Below are 19,108 nucleotides of genomic sequence, written 5' to 3' on the forward strand. Positions count from 1 at the left end.
ACTTTCGCATGCGCTCAAACCAATTTTCGAAGCACTTTTTTTGAGCCTTTTTTAGAGCGATTGTAAAATTGTGCGGGATCCAACGAGAACAAATCTTTTTTACGGCCAGGTGTTCATGCAATATCGAATGTATGCTGGTGGGAGAAATGCATAGGCATGCCTCTATCTGAAGATATGTTACATGACGGTCTTGCATTATCAGATCACGTACGGCATCGATGTTTTCTGGCACAACGGCCGTTTTTGGACGGCCTTCACGGAATTCGTCTTTGAGCGAGCGTCGGCCACGATTGAATTCGTTGTACCAGTTTTTCACAGTGCTATGCAGTGGTGCTTCATAGCCATACAAAGATATTAGTTCATCGATGCACTCTTGTCGCGATAATCCACGTCGAAAGTTGTGAAAAATGATCGCACGAAAATGTTCACGAGTTAATTCCATTTTTTGGCCGAGATGAATTTTTTAATTCCCTGTAAATAAAACAGTTCACGATTAAATAACAAAACGTTCTGAGTGATGTTATGCTAAAAAATGTCAAACTTTCCAATGGAAATGTCAGATTGCACCTGGCAACACTTAGTGTTGCCTAGGCCAGAAATATATATAGCAGCCCTCGTATAGACATGGTTATATACTATATATATATAAAAATGATCAGGATGGCGAGACGAAATCCGGATGTGTCTGACCGTCCATCTGCCCATGCAAAGGATAAGTTGAATAAAAATTAAAATATCTTAACGAAACTTGGTACCTTTTGAATCTACCTAAAATAGATGATGTACATTTAAAAATCTGTGCAGAAAATTGAAAAAATCTCGTCAATACTTCCTCTATCCCCCTTATACATACCTCATATCCGGTAAACTTTATACCATATAAATCGGTTAATATGTGAGATATCTTAGACAATTGAAGTGAATGTAAAATATTATATGCAATGTGGCTTGATGGTAAAAATAGTTGAAAATGGTAGACGAATTACCAAAGTCCCCATATACTATATATAATAATTTTCGTTATTCTGGTGGACTTAATGTCGAGTATAAAATGTTTGGTTACCCCCGAACCTAGACTTCCAGGACAAGAAAGAACTACTTCTTATTATATCGAATATAAATTGCTCTCAAGATAGTTATCGCCTCTCGCTGAGCTTCACTATACTTAACCTTAACATAAGAACAAATTAAAATTTTGAATTACAACTTTTTTATAGAGTTCCTACTGTGCTCTCTCTTTCGATTTGTGGTACTCTCTCACTTCTTACTCTTTTGGGACGCTGAACTATGTTCCTACCATTATAAAACGGTTTCTACAGATAATTTTAATGATTTTACCTGGGTACGATTGGGTGAAAATCGTAAATATAAGTAAGACTCTTATCCCAAATACATTACTGCATTTTTATCAATCAAATCAAGCAATATTTTATTTAAGAAATAAACAAGTATGTATCTTATCCTAAGTTATTTCCACTTCTCTGTGTTTTGCCAACCTACTGCTACATATCTCCTCCTCGTATATCCGTTTGACAGCTGTCAATATATGCGCTTACTACCCACCGCTTCTGTACACAATCATGAACATATTCATATACATATGTATGCAATCACGCAGCGGTGTTTTTAATTAAATTTTATTTTTAAATGCATTTAATTTTCACCCGAGCTTCATATTCATATGTGCGTGTGTTTATTCACATTTTCCAATCAAAACATGCAACGGTGACACCAGCAACAGCACTGACATTGCAAGTCGTTAATGTGCAGTAAAGTTGTGATAGCTGTCATTTGCTTGTTGTCTGACCCATGATAATATAATCCCCTGCCACAGATGTATTACATACATACATATTTACTTGTATAAACATATATACTTTTCCTGATAACATTTCACATTTGTTTTTGCTTGCCACCTTTTTTAATTACTTCACCTACTTGGATTGCTCCGAGAGCGTTGCTTGTACGTTCACTGCTGTGTTGATTGCTTTACAAAAACAACAACAACAAAAAAAGCAAGAGACAAATGCAATTTCTTCTGCATTGATTTTTTGCCTTTTGCGCTTAATTAGTTGCTCATTGGGCGCAATTCAATCATAGCCAACCGGTACGGTCGGTGTGAATTAAAAGAGCAGCAGAGTGATTGACAGTTGTTATCACTGTTACATATGTACGTATACATATACATAAATACAGATTAATTATGAATATGTATATGAGTATTTATATATATTTAAATTTTATTTATTACTCATTAATCTGTTATTGATGAATGTGGCGAGAGGTGTAATGAGCAATCTTAAAATAATATATACCCGATATTTAATGGGTTGAAAAAAAACATTCAATAACGGAAAAGTTTCTGTAAAATAATTATATTGCAGGACAAATTGATTTCCGTATGTGTCTCTGTGCGTCTGTGTATGTCTTTCCATGCAAGCGATAACTGGAGCCAAAATTCAGATACCACACAAAACATTGTTACTGGAAGAACTATAAAAAGTCACAAATTAAGGGTTTAGGTCATATCATAGCCTTCAAAAATACCTAACTTTATAAATTCATTCCAAGGAATGGGATCGAAAAATCAAACATTAATGAAGGTATCGTAACAAAACTTAGTACAAAGACACTAAGTCCTTAATATGAGATAAGTCTCTTTCTAAAAAGATTTATACCTTGTCTAGCCCCTAAATAGGCTACAACTTACGGGTGACTTTGTATCGAAAATATCGATTTATTAAATACTTATCTTAAGAAAATTATGTTTGTATTTTTTCTTGACTTAATTGTAAAATTTCTTAAAATAATTAGTTAAATAAATACCTTGGCCATACTTCAGTTTGAATGAACTCGGCCCATGAATTACCGACCGAAATGCGAGTTATCTTAATGAAATACCTTCTTGAGCTTTGTTAACACCTGCTTACGAATTGAGAGAGTATATAATAATTGGTAGCACCCGAATTAAAGTCTTCGTAATTTTTTTTGTAATGTTCTTAATTTCGACACCACATTTTTAGGTTTTATAGGGTTCTTAATGTGATCGAATAGAAAACAGGTCAGGACAAAAGTGAACCACAAACCTTCCGATTTCGAAAATTGTGTCGAAATTTATAGTTTAACTGAGTATTTTGTTTGACTTGAAAGCCTAATTTCATCAATTTAGAAGATTACCCTTTAAAATTTTTGTATGTTGAGTGGATCATCCCATATCGAGCATCAGTCTTTCGCACCACGTTCGGGCCTGACCCTGATTTTTATCCACCCACTGTGAACTCGACAGCATGCCTCAAAATTATTTCCAGAATGTTTTCTGCCTCTATAAAAACAACAACAGCAACCACCTGAATGTGTTAAATGTTTGCTTGGCAGTTAAAATTATTGCAACTTGACGTGTTACGACATAATTACTGATAAGCGCTGACATAATGTGCAAACCTTTATGGAAACTGCTCAATTTCTCGACAACTCAAAAACACTCAAATGCTATTGTTCTCTTCAGATAAGTTGCCACACAATCGCATGAATAATGTGCGTATGTTAACTTTTATAGCACACTTTTAGGCGCGTACGCCGATAAGAAGCGAATATTTGTTTATGCTGCTTGCCTAACGACTGACATATTTGCCTTTGAACACAAAAGTTTACTCAATTTAAGCTTAAGCATCAGCTCATAAACTCTCAAATGAACAACGCCATTAAACGGGTTGAAACGAAGCAATTGTGTCTACAATTGTGCAAATATTCATAACAAGAGGCAGCACTTTATTTTATTTCGGAAAATTTCGTTTGTTTACATTTTATTTTTGTTATTATTATTTTTTTTTTGTTTTTGCAATTAATATATGAAATTGACCGTTTCGAACAACGCGTGTGAATGTTACATTTCACTCAACAATACACCCAACATTACCCCCGCACTCCTCCTGGGCATTTCCTCTCTCTCGATCTCCCTTTCGCATTGTATTTCGCCCAGCGGGTTTCCGCAGCAATAAATATTCATCATTTAGCTACCGGAAAGTTGCTCCAGTGCGCCATATCGCCATATTCTTTTATTTTAGTTCAAATTCCAGCATCGCGTAAATCATTGTTACTTTATACAACAACAACAACAATTTATATAAATTCTCACTTGTGTTTTTGTTTTTGTAGTTTTATGAATTTATCATACAGCATAGCTGCCTTGGCTGTTGTTGCCCTCTTGCACCCTAGCTGTCCGAAAAAGTTACTCCTTTGTTGTCAGCGAATCCGCTTCGGCGCTCAATTATCCACCTCCGCTGCTCAGTGCCCTTCGCCCTCGTTCACACGTAACTGTTGTCTGCGAATTTAATTTATGGAAAAATTTTGTGCGAAATACTTCACGTAAAAGCTCATAATTTAATTAGTTGTGGGAGTCGGTTGTTGGTATCATGTGTAGAATTTTATTGGATTTAATATTAAATTTAAATTTAGTAATCTCGCTAATAAGATTATAATGGTATTCAATATATGTACCAAAACTGAAATTTATTGATTTTTTATTGCCAAGAAGACCTATGACCTATTGTCAATATTTCCAGTTTCGAAAATTGGAGAAAATATTCTGAAAGAACCAAATTCGTATCGAATGAACTGAATAATAAACTAAAAAACAATTTGTATAAGTGCGATGACATTATATTATCGATTCAAATGTGTTTTTGCAATGCTACTTATGACCACCTCTTGCGTATAATTTTTTATATAAGGGCCAAAAGATCATACTCCTGCTTATTACTATTTATGTCTCCACTTAAAAAAATATGTGTGAAATTGTCAGTTTGAACCTGTTAAAGTATCGCTAATTTGGTCGACTCACTCGTCAAAGGAAATCATTACTTTTGGTCCGTATGTGTACCCTATATATGTACAGTACTTGTCCAATTAATACCGATTTCTCACTTTGACTCGCGCAGGAGGATCGGATGCGTCCGGTAGATGGCTCAAACGCTTCGGACAACCAAGTACATTCTATTGGCTACCATTACTGATACTAGTAGCCATCCAAGCGTCTCCAATCCCAAGAGTTCCATATTGCTATGGGAACAGATTTTTTTTGTTCGTAATTTATTGTGCTGTATGCCCTACGGCAACCATACCCTAACCTGCTCTTAACATTCAGAACCCCTTTAGATAGTGACTGATGACATATCTGGGAAATATGTTAGTGACACTGGTCGTGACATGGATGTCTTGGTCTGTTTTGATTTCCTGAGTCGGTAATGAAGCTTTCTATTATATTCGAGACATTCCACTACATTTTCTCTTCTTTGTCTGTCCCCACTTAATTATCATATAAGACTTTTAAGAATAAAAACTTCAATCCCTTGCTAAGGTAGATCGACGGTTGACATCAAAGGCGATTTTCCTAGTGATGTCGATGTGAGAGTCCTTGACCAAATAAAAACCCGGATCCGTTCCGTAGGTTTGAAGTCGTGGGAACGAATTACGAAAGGGCGGTGTCTTTGGAAGTAATGTGATTGTAAAACATTTTCCATAGGTGAAGTATTTCTTGTTTAATTCAATATTTTTTTCTTAATTGTAAGAAGTTCTCGATGTACTTGTTATTAAAAACTTTTACCCATAGTACAAACATTTTTAACATCTTTAATTTTATAATAATAAAATAAATCAATTTCCTTTCATTAATGTCTTCATATCTTTTATTCTCCTTTTTATTTTCAGAACACATCGCCGCTATGGGAAGACTTTGTTACCAAGGCCACGAAATTGCATCAATGTTTACGGTAAGTGTTTTCCAACTACTTCATATCGCTGCCTTTTCTCTTTTGCCCACAAATCTTCTGCGCTTAGCCGTAATGGAAATTCTTACTCAATTATTGTTTCTTCGCTGAATTTGTTTATCGTGTGGATAATCAGTTCGAATGTTTAGATTATAAACAAACAAAAGACGAATCAATATTGAGTGGCATTATTACTGCAAATATACTCCAAAGTCTTCCACTAACACTATGTAGAATATGTATCTATTTGCATAGGAACTTTTATGGGCGTAGTAAATGGACTCGGAATGCCAATGTGATAATTAATGGCCGAAATTGGAAACGTGTAAATCTTCATTTGACCTAAATTGTTTGGGTTATCACTGTAGAATGTGGAATTCATAGCCCGCTTTTTTACATACCATATATGTATGTATGTAGAAATGACTTAGGAGAAGTTGTATACTTTTCGCTGAACAAAATCAAAATCAATTTATGTCGGTGTTAGGAAAAATTATTATATTAGTGGTATATTAGTGATATATCACTGGTATTATGCCACACCTTTTAAACTACATATTTGTTTTAAGAGTTGTATGTGGAACGAAAATGAAGTGGAACGCGTTTCAGAAACGTTTACTACGTCAAAAGAAGTAACTGTGTGGTAAAATGCGTGCACTTCCACCTTTAGGTCCACACTACAGCTTGCTTGCTTGGGGATAGGCTCATAATCGTTGCAAAACGGATGTAGAATGGGTCAATAAATGCTCAATTTTGTTCTAACATTTTATAACCGATCTATTAGCGATTAAGATAGATCTAAAATTATATAGAATAGGGTAATTGCCACAGATATTTTGATGAACGACAGGTAAAGAGCTGTATATTTAGTTCTTTTATATTCGGCTTCTATAATTTCGTTTTCAAGTTCCCACCACCTTACAATATTTGATTTACCGAAGGAGACGAGAGTCCCCCTCAAATCTTCAAAAGTACTTAACTGTGAATGTTACTTATCTTATTAACTTTGAAATGGGTCAAATAGCTGGAACAAATTATATTGAACTGTTTCAGAGACTAGAATTTTAATTATTCAGCAGCTCTTCAGCTCTTCTAACTACATATTATTGATGGTAAATCCTCTCATTGTCATTAATCCTATAGAGATTAGTAGAACATTTACTTAATTTGAGAGTTCATTAACTATGCTGTGGATATTAGTAGGAATAAACTCTAAAATCAAAGTCTAACGAAAACTAAGTTAAAGAACATAATACATATATCCATGTCAAATTTATTTTATAAGCCTTTCTCTTTTCAAAGTCAATAGTATTTCTCGATACCTGGGTAAATGGTCTTACACAGAGACTATTGAATGAAACTGTGCTCTTGGAATAACGTCATATATACTCTCCTTCGGTATTATAATCACAAGAGGATAGTTAATTGGGTGTGTGACGATCTTTTGATAACTAAGTAATGACAGATTTTCTTCCTTACTAAAATGTGAAACTTTCGATTTATTTCTTTAAGAGATTTATTAGCAGAACTCTTTTCTTTACTATTAAAAGATCAGAAATAAGTAGATCGAAGAGCGTAATATTTAGTATGGCATCAATAATATTGCAGAATATATTTTTATACTTTAGATATATAATATAAAAAATATATTTTCTTCTTAAATTTAAATAATAAAGCATAAAAAATTATTGAAGATTTGAATTTTTATTATTGCGCAAAAAAACTAATAAATAATATATAAAATACTTAGTTTAAATTTTAAGTAATTAAACATTTTATCAAAGTCTCTGAAATACTGGTTATACCTACACACGCAGCCGATAACAGCTTACTAATTGCAAAGCAATTTTATGAATTTTATTTTGTTTAAATTTTTCGTATAGTTTGATGTTTATGCTGTGTTTCTGTGTAAAATCATCGTCACCGCAAAACAATTTCGCATTTAATAAAGAACACAAATTGTGGTGAAATTTTGTATAAAAAAGAAGCTGCCAAAAGATTTGAGAGCACACTTTTTTCGTTTTCGCTTGATATGAGTAGTATATGTATAACGCAAATACAAATATGTATACATTAATATACATATGTATATGTACAATTTTCAAATTAAATTTAATGTTTTTTATCTCGATTTATTTGCAGTGCCGCCATTCAGGCAATCGCCGCGTATTTGGATGCGTTCCAAAAAATCGCAGACGCAGCAACAAATTCAAGAGGTAAGTTCAAATCCCCAACGCACATAAAAATGAACCAAAAAAAAATACATTACACACACATTTACATACATACTCGTGCATAGACAAGTGTAAAATTGTTGTATAAGATATAAGCAGCAAATAGCTTGAAAGTCGTGTGCTACTTCTCGTTCATGAGAGCTCACACATGTTGCTTTCTATTACGCAACAATGTTGCAAGTCGCCTCCAACGGCGTTGGATACATGTTGCGGCATCATGCTGTTATTGCCAGAATCGAAATAAATAAACACCGCTAAGCTTTTGACCGTTCGGTGTTTGCTTCTTTGCTGCTGTGGACTCTTTTTTTTCAGCCACAGTTACTTTCTGCAGAGTTTATTTGCTTCATTCATCACTGATATTTATTTGCTTAGTGGCAAGCTGTTGAAGTGTAATGTGAAGCAATCTCTTGGTTCCTAGAAACCATTATTCGGCTACTTGATTCATTGTCAACATTTCAGATGTAAGGTTTTTATACCAGGGTACCATATGGTGGTTTTGTAATCGAATTAGTTATACCTTATTTTAGTGTCTGATCAGAGAGACTTTGACGTCGTTTATTTTCTTTTTCGGACGTCGGCTTTCTTAAATCTAGGCTTCTTATTCTAGTAAAATTAGAAGGGTTAAACAATTTCTCTAAGTTTAAAGCGCGCTGGTAGGTTCTACCGGATTGCAAAACCGCAAAAGTTATGTGTAAAGCGGTAGATCAGAAGTACACGACGGTATCGTTACTACGTGACGGCACTACATCTGGAACCGCAAAAGACCAAAACTGGTCTATGAGAGGCTTTCTGCCCTATCAGACTAAACTAACCATACTATATGCTGGTACTATAAATTACCCATTACGCTTTTATTCCATACAAAAATAACAGAGACGTATAAATAGCGAAGAAGAAGGAACCACTATTTTAATACCCATCTAATTTTTTTCAAATCAAAATGAACCCAATAGCCATATCTGAAGCTGCAGAACCTACAGTTTCTATTAAATCGAATACCCTTTTTGTATTTGGGACACAAACGGTATCTTTACGGATTACAAGAAGTGATATTCAGAAGGGGAAGGCTCCAGAGAATAAACCTATTAATCAGAACTTGTAAAAACCCAAAATATGATATATAGAGAGATAAACCGAACAACGCTGTAAAGAAACTTATAGCATCCCAGAAAATATTTTAAGAACCGAAAATTCATTTCAACGCCTTGAAAATGTATTACTTCAGAAGGAGTAGAAACGGTTTTGCCGTTTTCAGAACTCGAATCGATTCGCTATTGTAATAAAGATTATTCCATGAAAAGGAATGTTCTATGCGACAGATAACTCGAGGATGCATTCCCGAACGAAAGGTTCGCTCAGCCAAACTTCTACCAAAGATTTTTAATTCTGCCCCTCTGCCTGACCCTTAAACACACCAAGTACCTCATTCACCACACCAAGTACCTCATTTACACACAGAATGAATTCCACTAACTTCCTTATGGCTGCAAAAAACTAAAACCTCTACGAAATGTCCCCTCAGAAAGCGTCTTCAAAGTCAAACTATTCATTTGGCCCTTAAAATGTCTGTGTAACCGTAAGTTGACCCCTTCGGTAGACTTTATACATTCTCTGCACTGGGTGAATGCGTATTTTGTTCGTAATTAAATTTCACTAACGAGTCTTTGCGGGACTCATTGGTTACCAGCCTGTAATATTTATATTTACTATTGTACTTGTCCCTGTAATAATGTTAAATTCTCACACCCACTACACTTACACCATTGTCATGCAGACAGAACCACCCTTCATCGCTTTCTGCAGTAAGCGTAAATTCTAAAAGCTTAAATAACGCCAGCTCGTCAACAAATTTGTGGCGAACCCTTCAGATATTTCTTACCACCAGTCTGCGCTTTTGAAAATGTAACAAATATTACTAAATGCCATAAAACCGACGCTCTTCATTACTTGCTCATATTATTTGTATGTATGTATTTATTATATATTTATAAATATGTAAAGCTTAGCTTTTCAAAAGTAAAATATGCTCCCTTCTTGCGTAATTTCATACATCATACGTATGCTTTTCACAAAGGGTGGCTATTTTCTATGCAAACTGTTTGGAAATTCACTTGAACGTCGGTCAAGTTGGTTGTTGTTACCATATTATTTGTCAAAGTGTTAATTATTCTACGGTTGGTTGTCTGTGAAAACTTGTTTTTTTTTGGTTACTTTTTTGAAGATCTCTATTTTGCATAAAAGGCTGTCTTAACTGGCTTTGGCTTGGCTTACAATTCAAATAGTTTTCGCAAGCTAGTAAAATTCATATTGTAATATAAAAACCGTAATCTTTGCGACACCTATTTGTTACTCGAATTCGGGTAATCCAGCTAAATTTCAGCAAAACTAACTTTTCTCCTAATTCACCGAGCAAAATTGTGTCGGAATAAATCGAGTAATCTTCTGGACTAAGTCATTCTGCGATCGACAAACGAAACCTCAAATTCTATAAGCGGAATAGACATTGAAACTTTCCCTCAGTGATAAAATTCATATTAATTTGGAAATTTGAAATTTGGTTTAGGCCAGCCCTTTATACTGACACTGATACTGTTCATAACTGTTTCTCAAAAACTTAAAATCAATTATTTCGTCAATCAATTGGTATCCCGAAGATTCAATTTTTAGAAACTATTAATTTACCTCGTCCCCACTAAAGACTTTTCAGACCAAATTGAGATATTTTAAGTACCTATATAGAAAGCACACCAAGTAAGCTTCTAGGACAGAAACGCGATGAGTTGCTATTTGTGGACTCATGCGAGTATTTCTAGGTCGAAATATTGAAATTGGATGGAGAGGGTCAGTTATCTTATTATTTATTATTATTTGTGTAGCTACGGAAATCAAACCAAGTCGTTAAAGAGAATATTGTGACAGTCCTAAATAAGGTGTGACTTCAGGTCCAAACTGAATATACAGACTCGACTAGCTATAACTTATTCGTCGAGGCTATCGCTTATGGGGGTTATCAGCCGGAATTTGATTATAGATTGAGTAACTTTACAAGGGATCTTGAAACTTCCGAAAATTAGTGACGTTAGATTGGATCAGATTAAGATCTAGAGTACCTTTTAATGTGTAGGTATGTGCCAGACTTTGTATTTGTGATTCTAGTATGAGAAATGGATAGGAACTCTAAGTCAGGTAAGTTCGAATAACAATCACTGACTCTACACTCGCCAACATATTGCCTTTCCTTTCACCGCGTTGTACCACAACAACTTTACCTGGAACACTTTTTGCGGTAATTGTTAAAGAATATGTCTGTATCTAAGTTGGCTCAGTCGGCTCAGTCGGCTCATTGCTGTCACATTTTTCTATTTCCTGCCGCAATTGTTGCATTTGGCGTGTAATCGTCTGCGTCGCTGTCCGCCAATCGCTTGCAGCGTACAAACATCTGCATAAAACATATGCGCTTCGCTATTTCGCGACTTTAGTCTCTTGTCACTCCAAACCGTGTCACACCGCTCCACAAACTGCATACAACTCATCGTTCCGCAGCGAATGCTGATCGGTCGGTCGTATTTTATTTTTGTTATTTGCCCACTTATTTGCAAGAGCGCAACGGTGTAGTGCAGTCGACGTCACTGTCGCCTTCGTCGTCAACGTTAAATGGGGGCACTTGCAACGGTAAATGCAATACAGCAACAACAACTACTACGAACAGACAAACGCAATGACATTATCTACTGCTCCGATGAATGTTTGTTGTTGTTGCTTTTGCTTTTAGTGGCATCTGTTGTGACGTGGTGTGCCAGTGTGGCAAGCGCAATGTCGGCACGACTCACAAAGACCGGTTGTTGACCGAATGTGGCGTGCACCAGCTTACTGTGTGTGTTGAGCTTCGGCTTGCTAAAATAAAACTCAAATAAAAACACACACCTTTTTGGTCTAACTCATTTCGTATGCTCTTTGTTATTGCTGTTGCTGTTGTGGTTGTTGTTGAGCAGTTGGGCGTAATATTATTTACTTATGCACAAGTTGCACGAATATGCGCAGCATTAATGTTGCAACCAACCGAAATATGTACAAATACGCCTAGACAATATGGCGTGGCTTTACGTTTGTAGTTGTTGTTGTGTAGAGGTTTTTTTTGGTTGCAAGTTGGTTATTGTGGCTATGCAACATAAATTGAAAATTTTGTTTAAGAATTTTAGTGGACTACAGATGTGGAAGAACGGAAAAAAGAAGCGAAGATTGCTTGAACTTGAAATGTCTCCTAACTCTTTGTTCTGTTTGGCACTGCTGTCATGAGTCCCCCGTTTTTTTTGTCAACATCTTTTCTTATTACTTATTACCTATTACTTATTTCTTATTACCATCGGAAAGAGTCCAGTCTCACCATCCATCAATCATTTTTCAAATTTCTACATCTGCAAGCCATCTCATATATCTGCCTAACTACATATCCATCTAAATGGTTGAAACCAGTTAATCCAGTTACACAGTTTATTTGCATATGTTGTCCAGAGCAGTTCTTTGTTGCTCTTTGCTTTGCTTATCATTTATTGTTAGCAGCAGCGTGAGAGTAAGGACATAACGGAAAGTATGTCAATATTTTATTACTCAGCATTTTCCCCAGTTACAACTAGTCACATATTAATTGCACTGCTCTACTTCCGGCCTTCAGAATCATGATTGGGAACTTCCGTTGCATGAGAACCATTTGTATATCATCATTTATGTATAAATTTCAATATGTAATACATATACATATGTATGTCCGCTCTCGTTCATATAGCATGACCTCTGAGGATATATATTTATATCCTAAATACTTTCAATAACGGTAATTTTTAAAGTATGTAAAAGAGCATAGAGATTTATCAGATTTGATATTGATTTTAAGAAACTGTTTCATAGAAAAGAGTAAGGTTTCTACCACTTTGACCACATGAATGATATATTTGATGTTCGTATCATATTAATATAATTAAAATTTGTATTGCTTCGACAGCGTTAAACCGATTATAGTGATCTTGCAACATTTCTATAATAGTAAAAGGCCCAATTCTCGACGATAATAGAATAAAATTTTATGGAATATTGGAGTGTTGGTAGCCCTTTGCCGGGATCTGTGCCCGTAAAACCAACTGACATGAAATAAATTCGGTCACAGTCCACTTGGATGATTGTCGTCCGGTTGCCAGATTGAAATAATCGCGCCATATTTCATACATTGCGATGAAACGTAGCTCAGAATTTCTTTGTTGGAATTGGTGGTTTGTGCGCTCGTGCGGCTACCACTATGCACGGACCTTTCAAATATCCACATATTCACGAACGATATGCCCATCTATAGCATTTGATATCTTCAGCAGCATCTTTTTCATAAAAATAGTGAATCCTAAACGATCTCCTAATGCAATATTTTAAATATTTTCTGGTTAGGTTTAGTGATGCTCTCTTAAAAAACGATACGAATTTTTCAAACCAGCTGAAAAAAGACATTCTCTCAGGAGGAAAAAAAATCCCTTTATTGGTTCGGATACGGCTGATAATCTCATTTCACGTACAACAATACGTCTCATGCCACAATACACTTGATTCGTGAGAAAATCTCTTAAAATCCAATATTTCACAGCTATAATTTCATTAATTTATAAAAAGAAACGTTTTAATATATCTAACCTCTCCATTCACTTGCAGGAGCTTCCAAAGAAATTGGCACCGCCTTGACACGGGTCTGTCTACGACACAAAGCGGTCGAATCACGCCTGAAGACTTTCACAACAGCAATAATGGACTGCCTTGTACAGCCATTGCAAGTAAGTGCAGACTCGAATACTTTTATGTTTCAAAATACTTAATAATTACTAATTTCATCTACTTCCTCGCAGGAAAAACTAGAAGACTGGAAGCGCACAGTGATCACCATCGACAAGGAACATGCCAAAGAGTATAAACGTTGTCGCACCGAACTGAAGAAGTGTTCCAGCGACACGTTGCGACTGCAGAAGAAAGCACGTAAAGGTCAATCGGATACTATACAATCGCTTATGGATTCGCATAAGCACGATGTGACACAGCGACGCGCCGAACTGGAGGAGGTGGAAAAGAAATCGCTGCGTTCAGCCATGATCGAGGAGCGTTTGCGCTATTGCAGTTTTGTACATATGTTGCAGCCAGTCGTCAAGGAAGAATGTGAAGTCATGTCAGAGCTGGGACATTTGCAAGTGAGTGGTATGCCTGAATACAAACACTTTCAAATACTAACTGAATTTATGTTTTTTGTGCTGTAGGAAGCTATGGATTCGATCGCCATCGTCACGAAAGAGCCCAGCGTTTTGCCACAAGCCTCCGAGGAGCTAATACATGACACCAAAGCCACGATGTCGCTATATCCCGAATCGCCGGGTGGCGGTTCGAGCTCGCAAGGTGGCTGCTCAAATTCGCTGGGTTCTCGCAAAAGTTCCGTTTGTTCCATTAGCTCCATGAATAGCAGTGGCTCAAGCAACTCACCGGGACATCATCACTATCCACGTTCGCTATCGCAGGTGAGTAAGGGCTAAGCCGAAGTCTAAGTGAGGAGAGTGTGTATCGCTGTGGTTACAGCACTGCTTAAAGTCGCTGTGGTGTGCTTCAGTTCTTTAAGCAGATTTTATTTATGCTTTATGTGCCATATGTTATATAATTTGTTTAATTAATTGTTATTACTTTTGCGCCTTATTCGTTTATTTTATGTTGTGTGTTTCTTTTGTTTTTTTTTCATACTCATCATAATTATAGTTAATTTCGCCTGCAATACGCTTGAAACCTGGTGAATCCAGTGATAGTGGCTTTTGCTCATCGCCAGCGCTAACCACACAGGTTTTTATTATTTTCTTAATATTATTATAATTAATTTCGATATTATAATTCAATCACGCTTTTGTTGTACATAACTGTGATTTTAATTTGCTTAAAATTCTTCTGCTGCTTCTTTGATTTTCACTAATCTTAAACTCTCTATTGTAAAGGCTTCTACTGCCACTAGTCAATCACATGCTGTTTCCACTTGGCCACCACATTCCCAGGATGCTGTACCAGTGTTGCCACCTGCCGCCGATCGTCCACACACCATCTCCACCGCCTACGAGAAGGGCCATCAACGGCCACCGCTAACCGTTTACACCTTTCAGAATCCGGAGACCATACTGGAGGGTAGTGGCGGCAGCGGCAGCATACCGGGCACACCGAATGGCACCAGTGGCGGTGCAGGGTCCGGCGCTAATACACCATCTACACAAAAATCGCCCGCTGGTGCATTGAGTCGCCCACCTTTGCCAGTGGTAGGTTCACTTAAGCAGTTATATATACATATTTCTACATATTTATGTACATGTATGTGCATATTTTCTTTTTTCTTTGTATTTGTATTTGCGGTAATCAATTCTTGTTGTTAATTTAATTGTATTATTACTATTATTATTGTCATCAGAAACCAACACGTGTGGTAAGTTTAGGATGCACTTTTCTTCCAATTTAAACTCCTAATCGAGACCACAATTCGTATGTCATCCTTGTCGGTCCAATCAAAGAAAATATATATCATGTAGTGTGCATGTACAGTTAGGCTAGTACATTTATAATTGTCGAAAAGATAACCCTGTAATGTCATGTTGTCTTTATAAAAAAAAAATAGAAATAAAAAAAGAAGAAGCATCTCAACTGATCGATATTAAAATTTTTTTTAAATTTTTTATCTTAAATAATTGTTGTTACACCCTTGTTGTTCTTGTTACAGCGTCTCAAAACTTTTCCCGAATAATTTTAAGAATGCTGTCGAGTTAACAGTGCTTGTTCTTCTTAAAGAATCGAGTCCGTTTGGGTTACTAAGATTAAACTGTAGTAGAAACGATTGCTGTAGTGTTAAATATTACAGTTACGCTTTCCCAAATCTGCGGTAAAACCGCTTACTTGTTGTTGTATCGACTTAAAAAGTTTACTTAATGAACTCTACGTGAATTTTCGTCGAAAAAATAGTTTAATGGAGCCATCGTTAGATGATCATAGTGAACAAATTTATGTTAGAAGAGTTTTGTATTGGTTGTTGTTGTTATATACCCTTCAAACACACTTCCTCAAATATCCTCCAAACAATTCTTTATCGGGACACACCATTAAATAACGTCAGTGACAACTTAACTCAACAATATAGTTTATCTGTATAACCGTTACAACAACAACAAGAACAATCTATAAACAGCTTTAAGGAACGCTTCGTTTACAATCGTTGGCCCGATACATCCTAGGCAGTTTTATATTTGAATTTTACTATCGATCTGTTGATATGCTTAATTCATACTTTAAAACTCCCCTCGATATAATATTTGTTTTTTAAGTTTCCATTAATTCTCAAAATAATTTTTTACAGCGTTGCTCCTCGTTGGAACGTCCAATTCCGGCCAACAATAATCGCGGCACCAACAATCTCTTACAACGTCAATGCCCCTCGCCCATACCGGCTCATATAACGAAAGGTGAGTAAACGCAATTCCACCACACTACGTGAGAACGCTGCGAGTGGCTCACTATGTGTATCTCTCTCTCTAATTTGTCAAGCGTCAATGTCTATGCTAATTACCCAGTTATCCGAGTTTACTAATTACCCCGTTTTTGTGCTCTCTATTCTCCCCTCTCTTATGCCTAACTTAATATCCTATGTACAAATAATTAAATATACACATACACGCTACGCGGCCGCCGCTCAACGCACGCACGCTCGCTTTCAATGTGCCGAAACTCGCATATAAATTAAAATGAAATCCCGCAAGCAGAGCTCTCAGCGCATCACGCACAGCAACAACACATGCAACAGCAACAGCAGCAGCAACAACAATTGCAACAACATCATCAACAGCATTTGCAGTCATCATCGCCGCCACCCACTTACGTCAATATGTCTGAGCTGGCCAATATGGCGGCAGCAAAAAATACTAACCAACAACAACAGCGACCAGTCGGTGGCTTGCAACAACAGCATTCGATCGATTCGATTTCCTCACAGTTCTCTAACGATTCGACTGCATCGGGTCAACAACAACATGCAAGTGTTTTGGCCTGCAACAACAACAGCAGCGGCAGTAAAACACGTTCACATTCCGTTTCCTCGTCGTCTGCGTCCTCAAACACACCCTCCCTGCATTCGCATCCCTCCATCGAGTCGGGCACGATAGCCACACCGCTTGTTGGCCAAACACCGACACCATCGAGCGGCAGCTCAACACCACAAAACCACTATTCACCACTGCTCACGAATTCGCCGTCATCAACGGCTGCCGGTACACCCAGTGGCGGAAGCGTGACGAGCGGTATGTTGAGCGGCTTCGTATACAATGTCAATTCACCGACTCCACCACAAAGTGGCACCGCTTCAGTCGATAGCGATGTGTTGAAGATCACCGAACCGGATGCTGCTCAACCCACACACGTAACTGATATACAACAGCAGCAACAACAAACAAATAGCAATAACAACACTATGAATAATGCTACATGCTTAGAGTCCCAAACCACGCCCACCGAATTGTCCGAGCAACCCTATAATACAAATGCAACAGCAAACGATACAGAATCCCCAACTATTGTAGAGAATGACGAACGTTCACGTGCCTCCGTGTTGCAGAAGGCTTCGATGTTCGAGAAGCAAGCGCAAGCCGCCGCTGCAGCCGCATCCACCGCTACGGTTACACCAGGACGTGCCAACGTTGAGGCTATCTATGGCACACGTCGAAATCCGGATGAAGTTTATCGAGCGACCAGCACCAGCACCGGTGGCAACCACTATCAACAGCCGACGCAACCGCTACAACAACCGCACACGGAGCAGCTGGAAGTGGGTGAGTAGGCATGGCGTGTTTGAGCTTATATCGCGCGTCTGTTTCTAGCCGTTTACGAACATGAATTATACTCATTGTTTGTACTCGTAAACAAAACACCACCTCAAGTGTACTCGTGCCATCCAGCCACACCCAGCACAACACTACATGCAACTTTGCAACTATTCCATAATACAGTTCCCCCGCGCTTAGCGCAATCAAGCACATTAGTTTGCACCTTTTGTTGCAATTCCCAGCAGTCCTACCCCTAACACCCACCCACAACTACATTTGTATTATTCACCAACTGTTCTGCCGCATTTGTTATTTTGTCCCGTGCGCATAAGGGTTAAGTTTAGAGGTTGAATAGTGAAAAATTAGCGTTGAAGCAGTGTTGCCAACACCTTCTGTGTGATTCTTTTAATCTTCCATCATAGAATTTATTTTTAATATTTTTCGATTTCGAAATTAATTTTTTTTTTTCAAATCAAAATTATTTTGAATATAAAATACATTTTCGATTTTTTTTTACAATTGTACCTTTTTTTAATTTATTTTTTTTTTTTTAATTTAAAAACAATCAAAAATAATTATTAATTAAAAACAATTATTATTTAAATTTTTTTTGTTTCAAAATAAATTTTTAATAACAAAGAAAATTATTATTAATTAAAAATGAGAATTAAACATAATAATTAATTTAAAAAATATATCGAACAAATATTAATATAATATATAAATAATATTATATTTTTGTATTTAAAACAATATTTATAATTAAAAATATTGTGCAATTTTTAAAACATTTTAAAAATTTTGAAGTGAAAGGAAATTTCGTTCAAATAAATTTTCCAAGAATTTGTCCTCTAAAGCTTACCCTGCATCCTTGTCTGGTTTATGTAAATATATCCTGTTTGTCTTTATTTTTGTACAAATTTGTTGACAACAAAAAATTACAACAAATTAATTGAATTTTCTTTGTTTTTCGTTCTCCCCTTTTCTTTTTTCTTCCCCACTTCACCCAACATTATATATATACCTTGCTGTTTTTTGTTTTATGCAAAACAAAAACAACAACAACACTGCGACCTGAACAACAAACACATGAAATGTAAATGCAACAAAAACCAAAAAAAAAAAAATACACAAATCCAACAACAAAAACTGCCTCCCAAATTCTCAAAATGATTTACTTGTAAAATTGAATGATAAAATCTACTCTTACCACAAAATTGCACTACATATCTATCTAAAAATCTCCAATCAA

At 36.4% G+C, this 19,108-nt stretch overlaps 1 protein-coding gene across 15 annotated transcripts in view; it reads left to right on the forward strand.

Moving 5' to 3' along the window:
• The window catches only part of LOC105214473 (putative mediator of RNA polymerase II transcription subunit 26), a 96,781-nt gene that overhangs the window by 57,866 nt on the left and 19,807 nt on the right, over positions 1 to 19,108 (forward strand). For 11 of the 15 annotated variants that reach the window (XM_054234747.1, XM_054234735.1, XM_054234736.1 and 8 more), the window contains exons 3-11: positions 5,707 to 5,768; positions 7,908 to 7,981; positions 13,691 to 13,809; positions 13,882 to 14,217; positions 14,284 to 14,538; positions 14,771 to 14,851; positions 15,001 to 15,312; positions 16,398 to 16,503; positions 16,801 to 17,862. In XM_054234747.1, the coding sequence (XP_054090722.1) occupies positions 5,707 to 5,768; positions 7,908 to 7,981; positions 13,691 to 13,809; positions 13,882 to 14,217; positions 14,284 to 14,538; positions 14,771 to 14,851; positions 15,001 to 15,312; positions 16,398 to 16,503; positions 16,801 to 17,862 (2,407 nt within the window). The remainder of the gene's footprint in view (positions 1 to 5,706; positions 5,769 to 7,907; positions 7,982 to 13,690; positions 13,810 to 13,881; positions 14,218 to 14,283; positions 14,539 to 14,770; positions 14,852 to 15,000; positions 15,313 to 16,397; positions 16,504 to 16,800; positions 17,863 to 19,108) is intronic. The other 4 variants (XM_054234737.1, XM_054234748.1, XM_054234741.1 and 1 more) reach the window with 3 other exon arrangements.

This window comes from Zeugodacus cucurbitae, chromosome 6 (assembly GCF_028554725.1).
Source record: "Zeugodacus cucurbitae isolate PBARC_wt_2022May chromosome 6, idZeuCucr1.2, whole genome shotgun sequence".
Lineage (NCBI taxonomy): Eukaryota > Metazoa > Arthropoda > Insecta > Diptera > Tephritidae > Zeugodacus > Zeugodacus cucurbitae.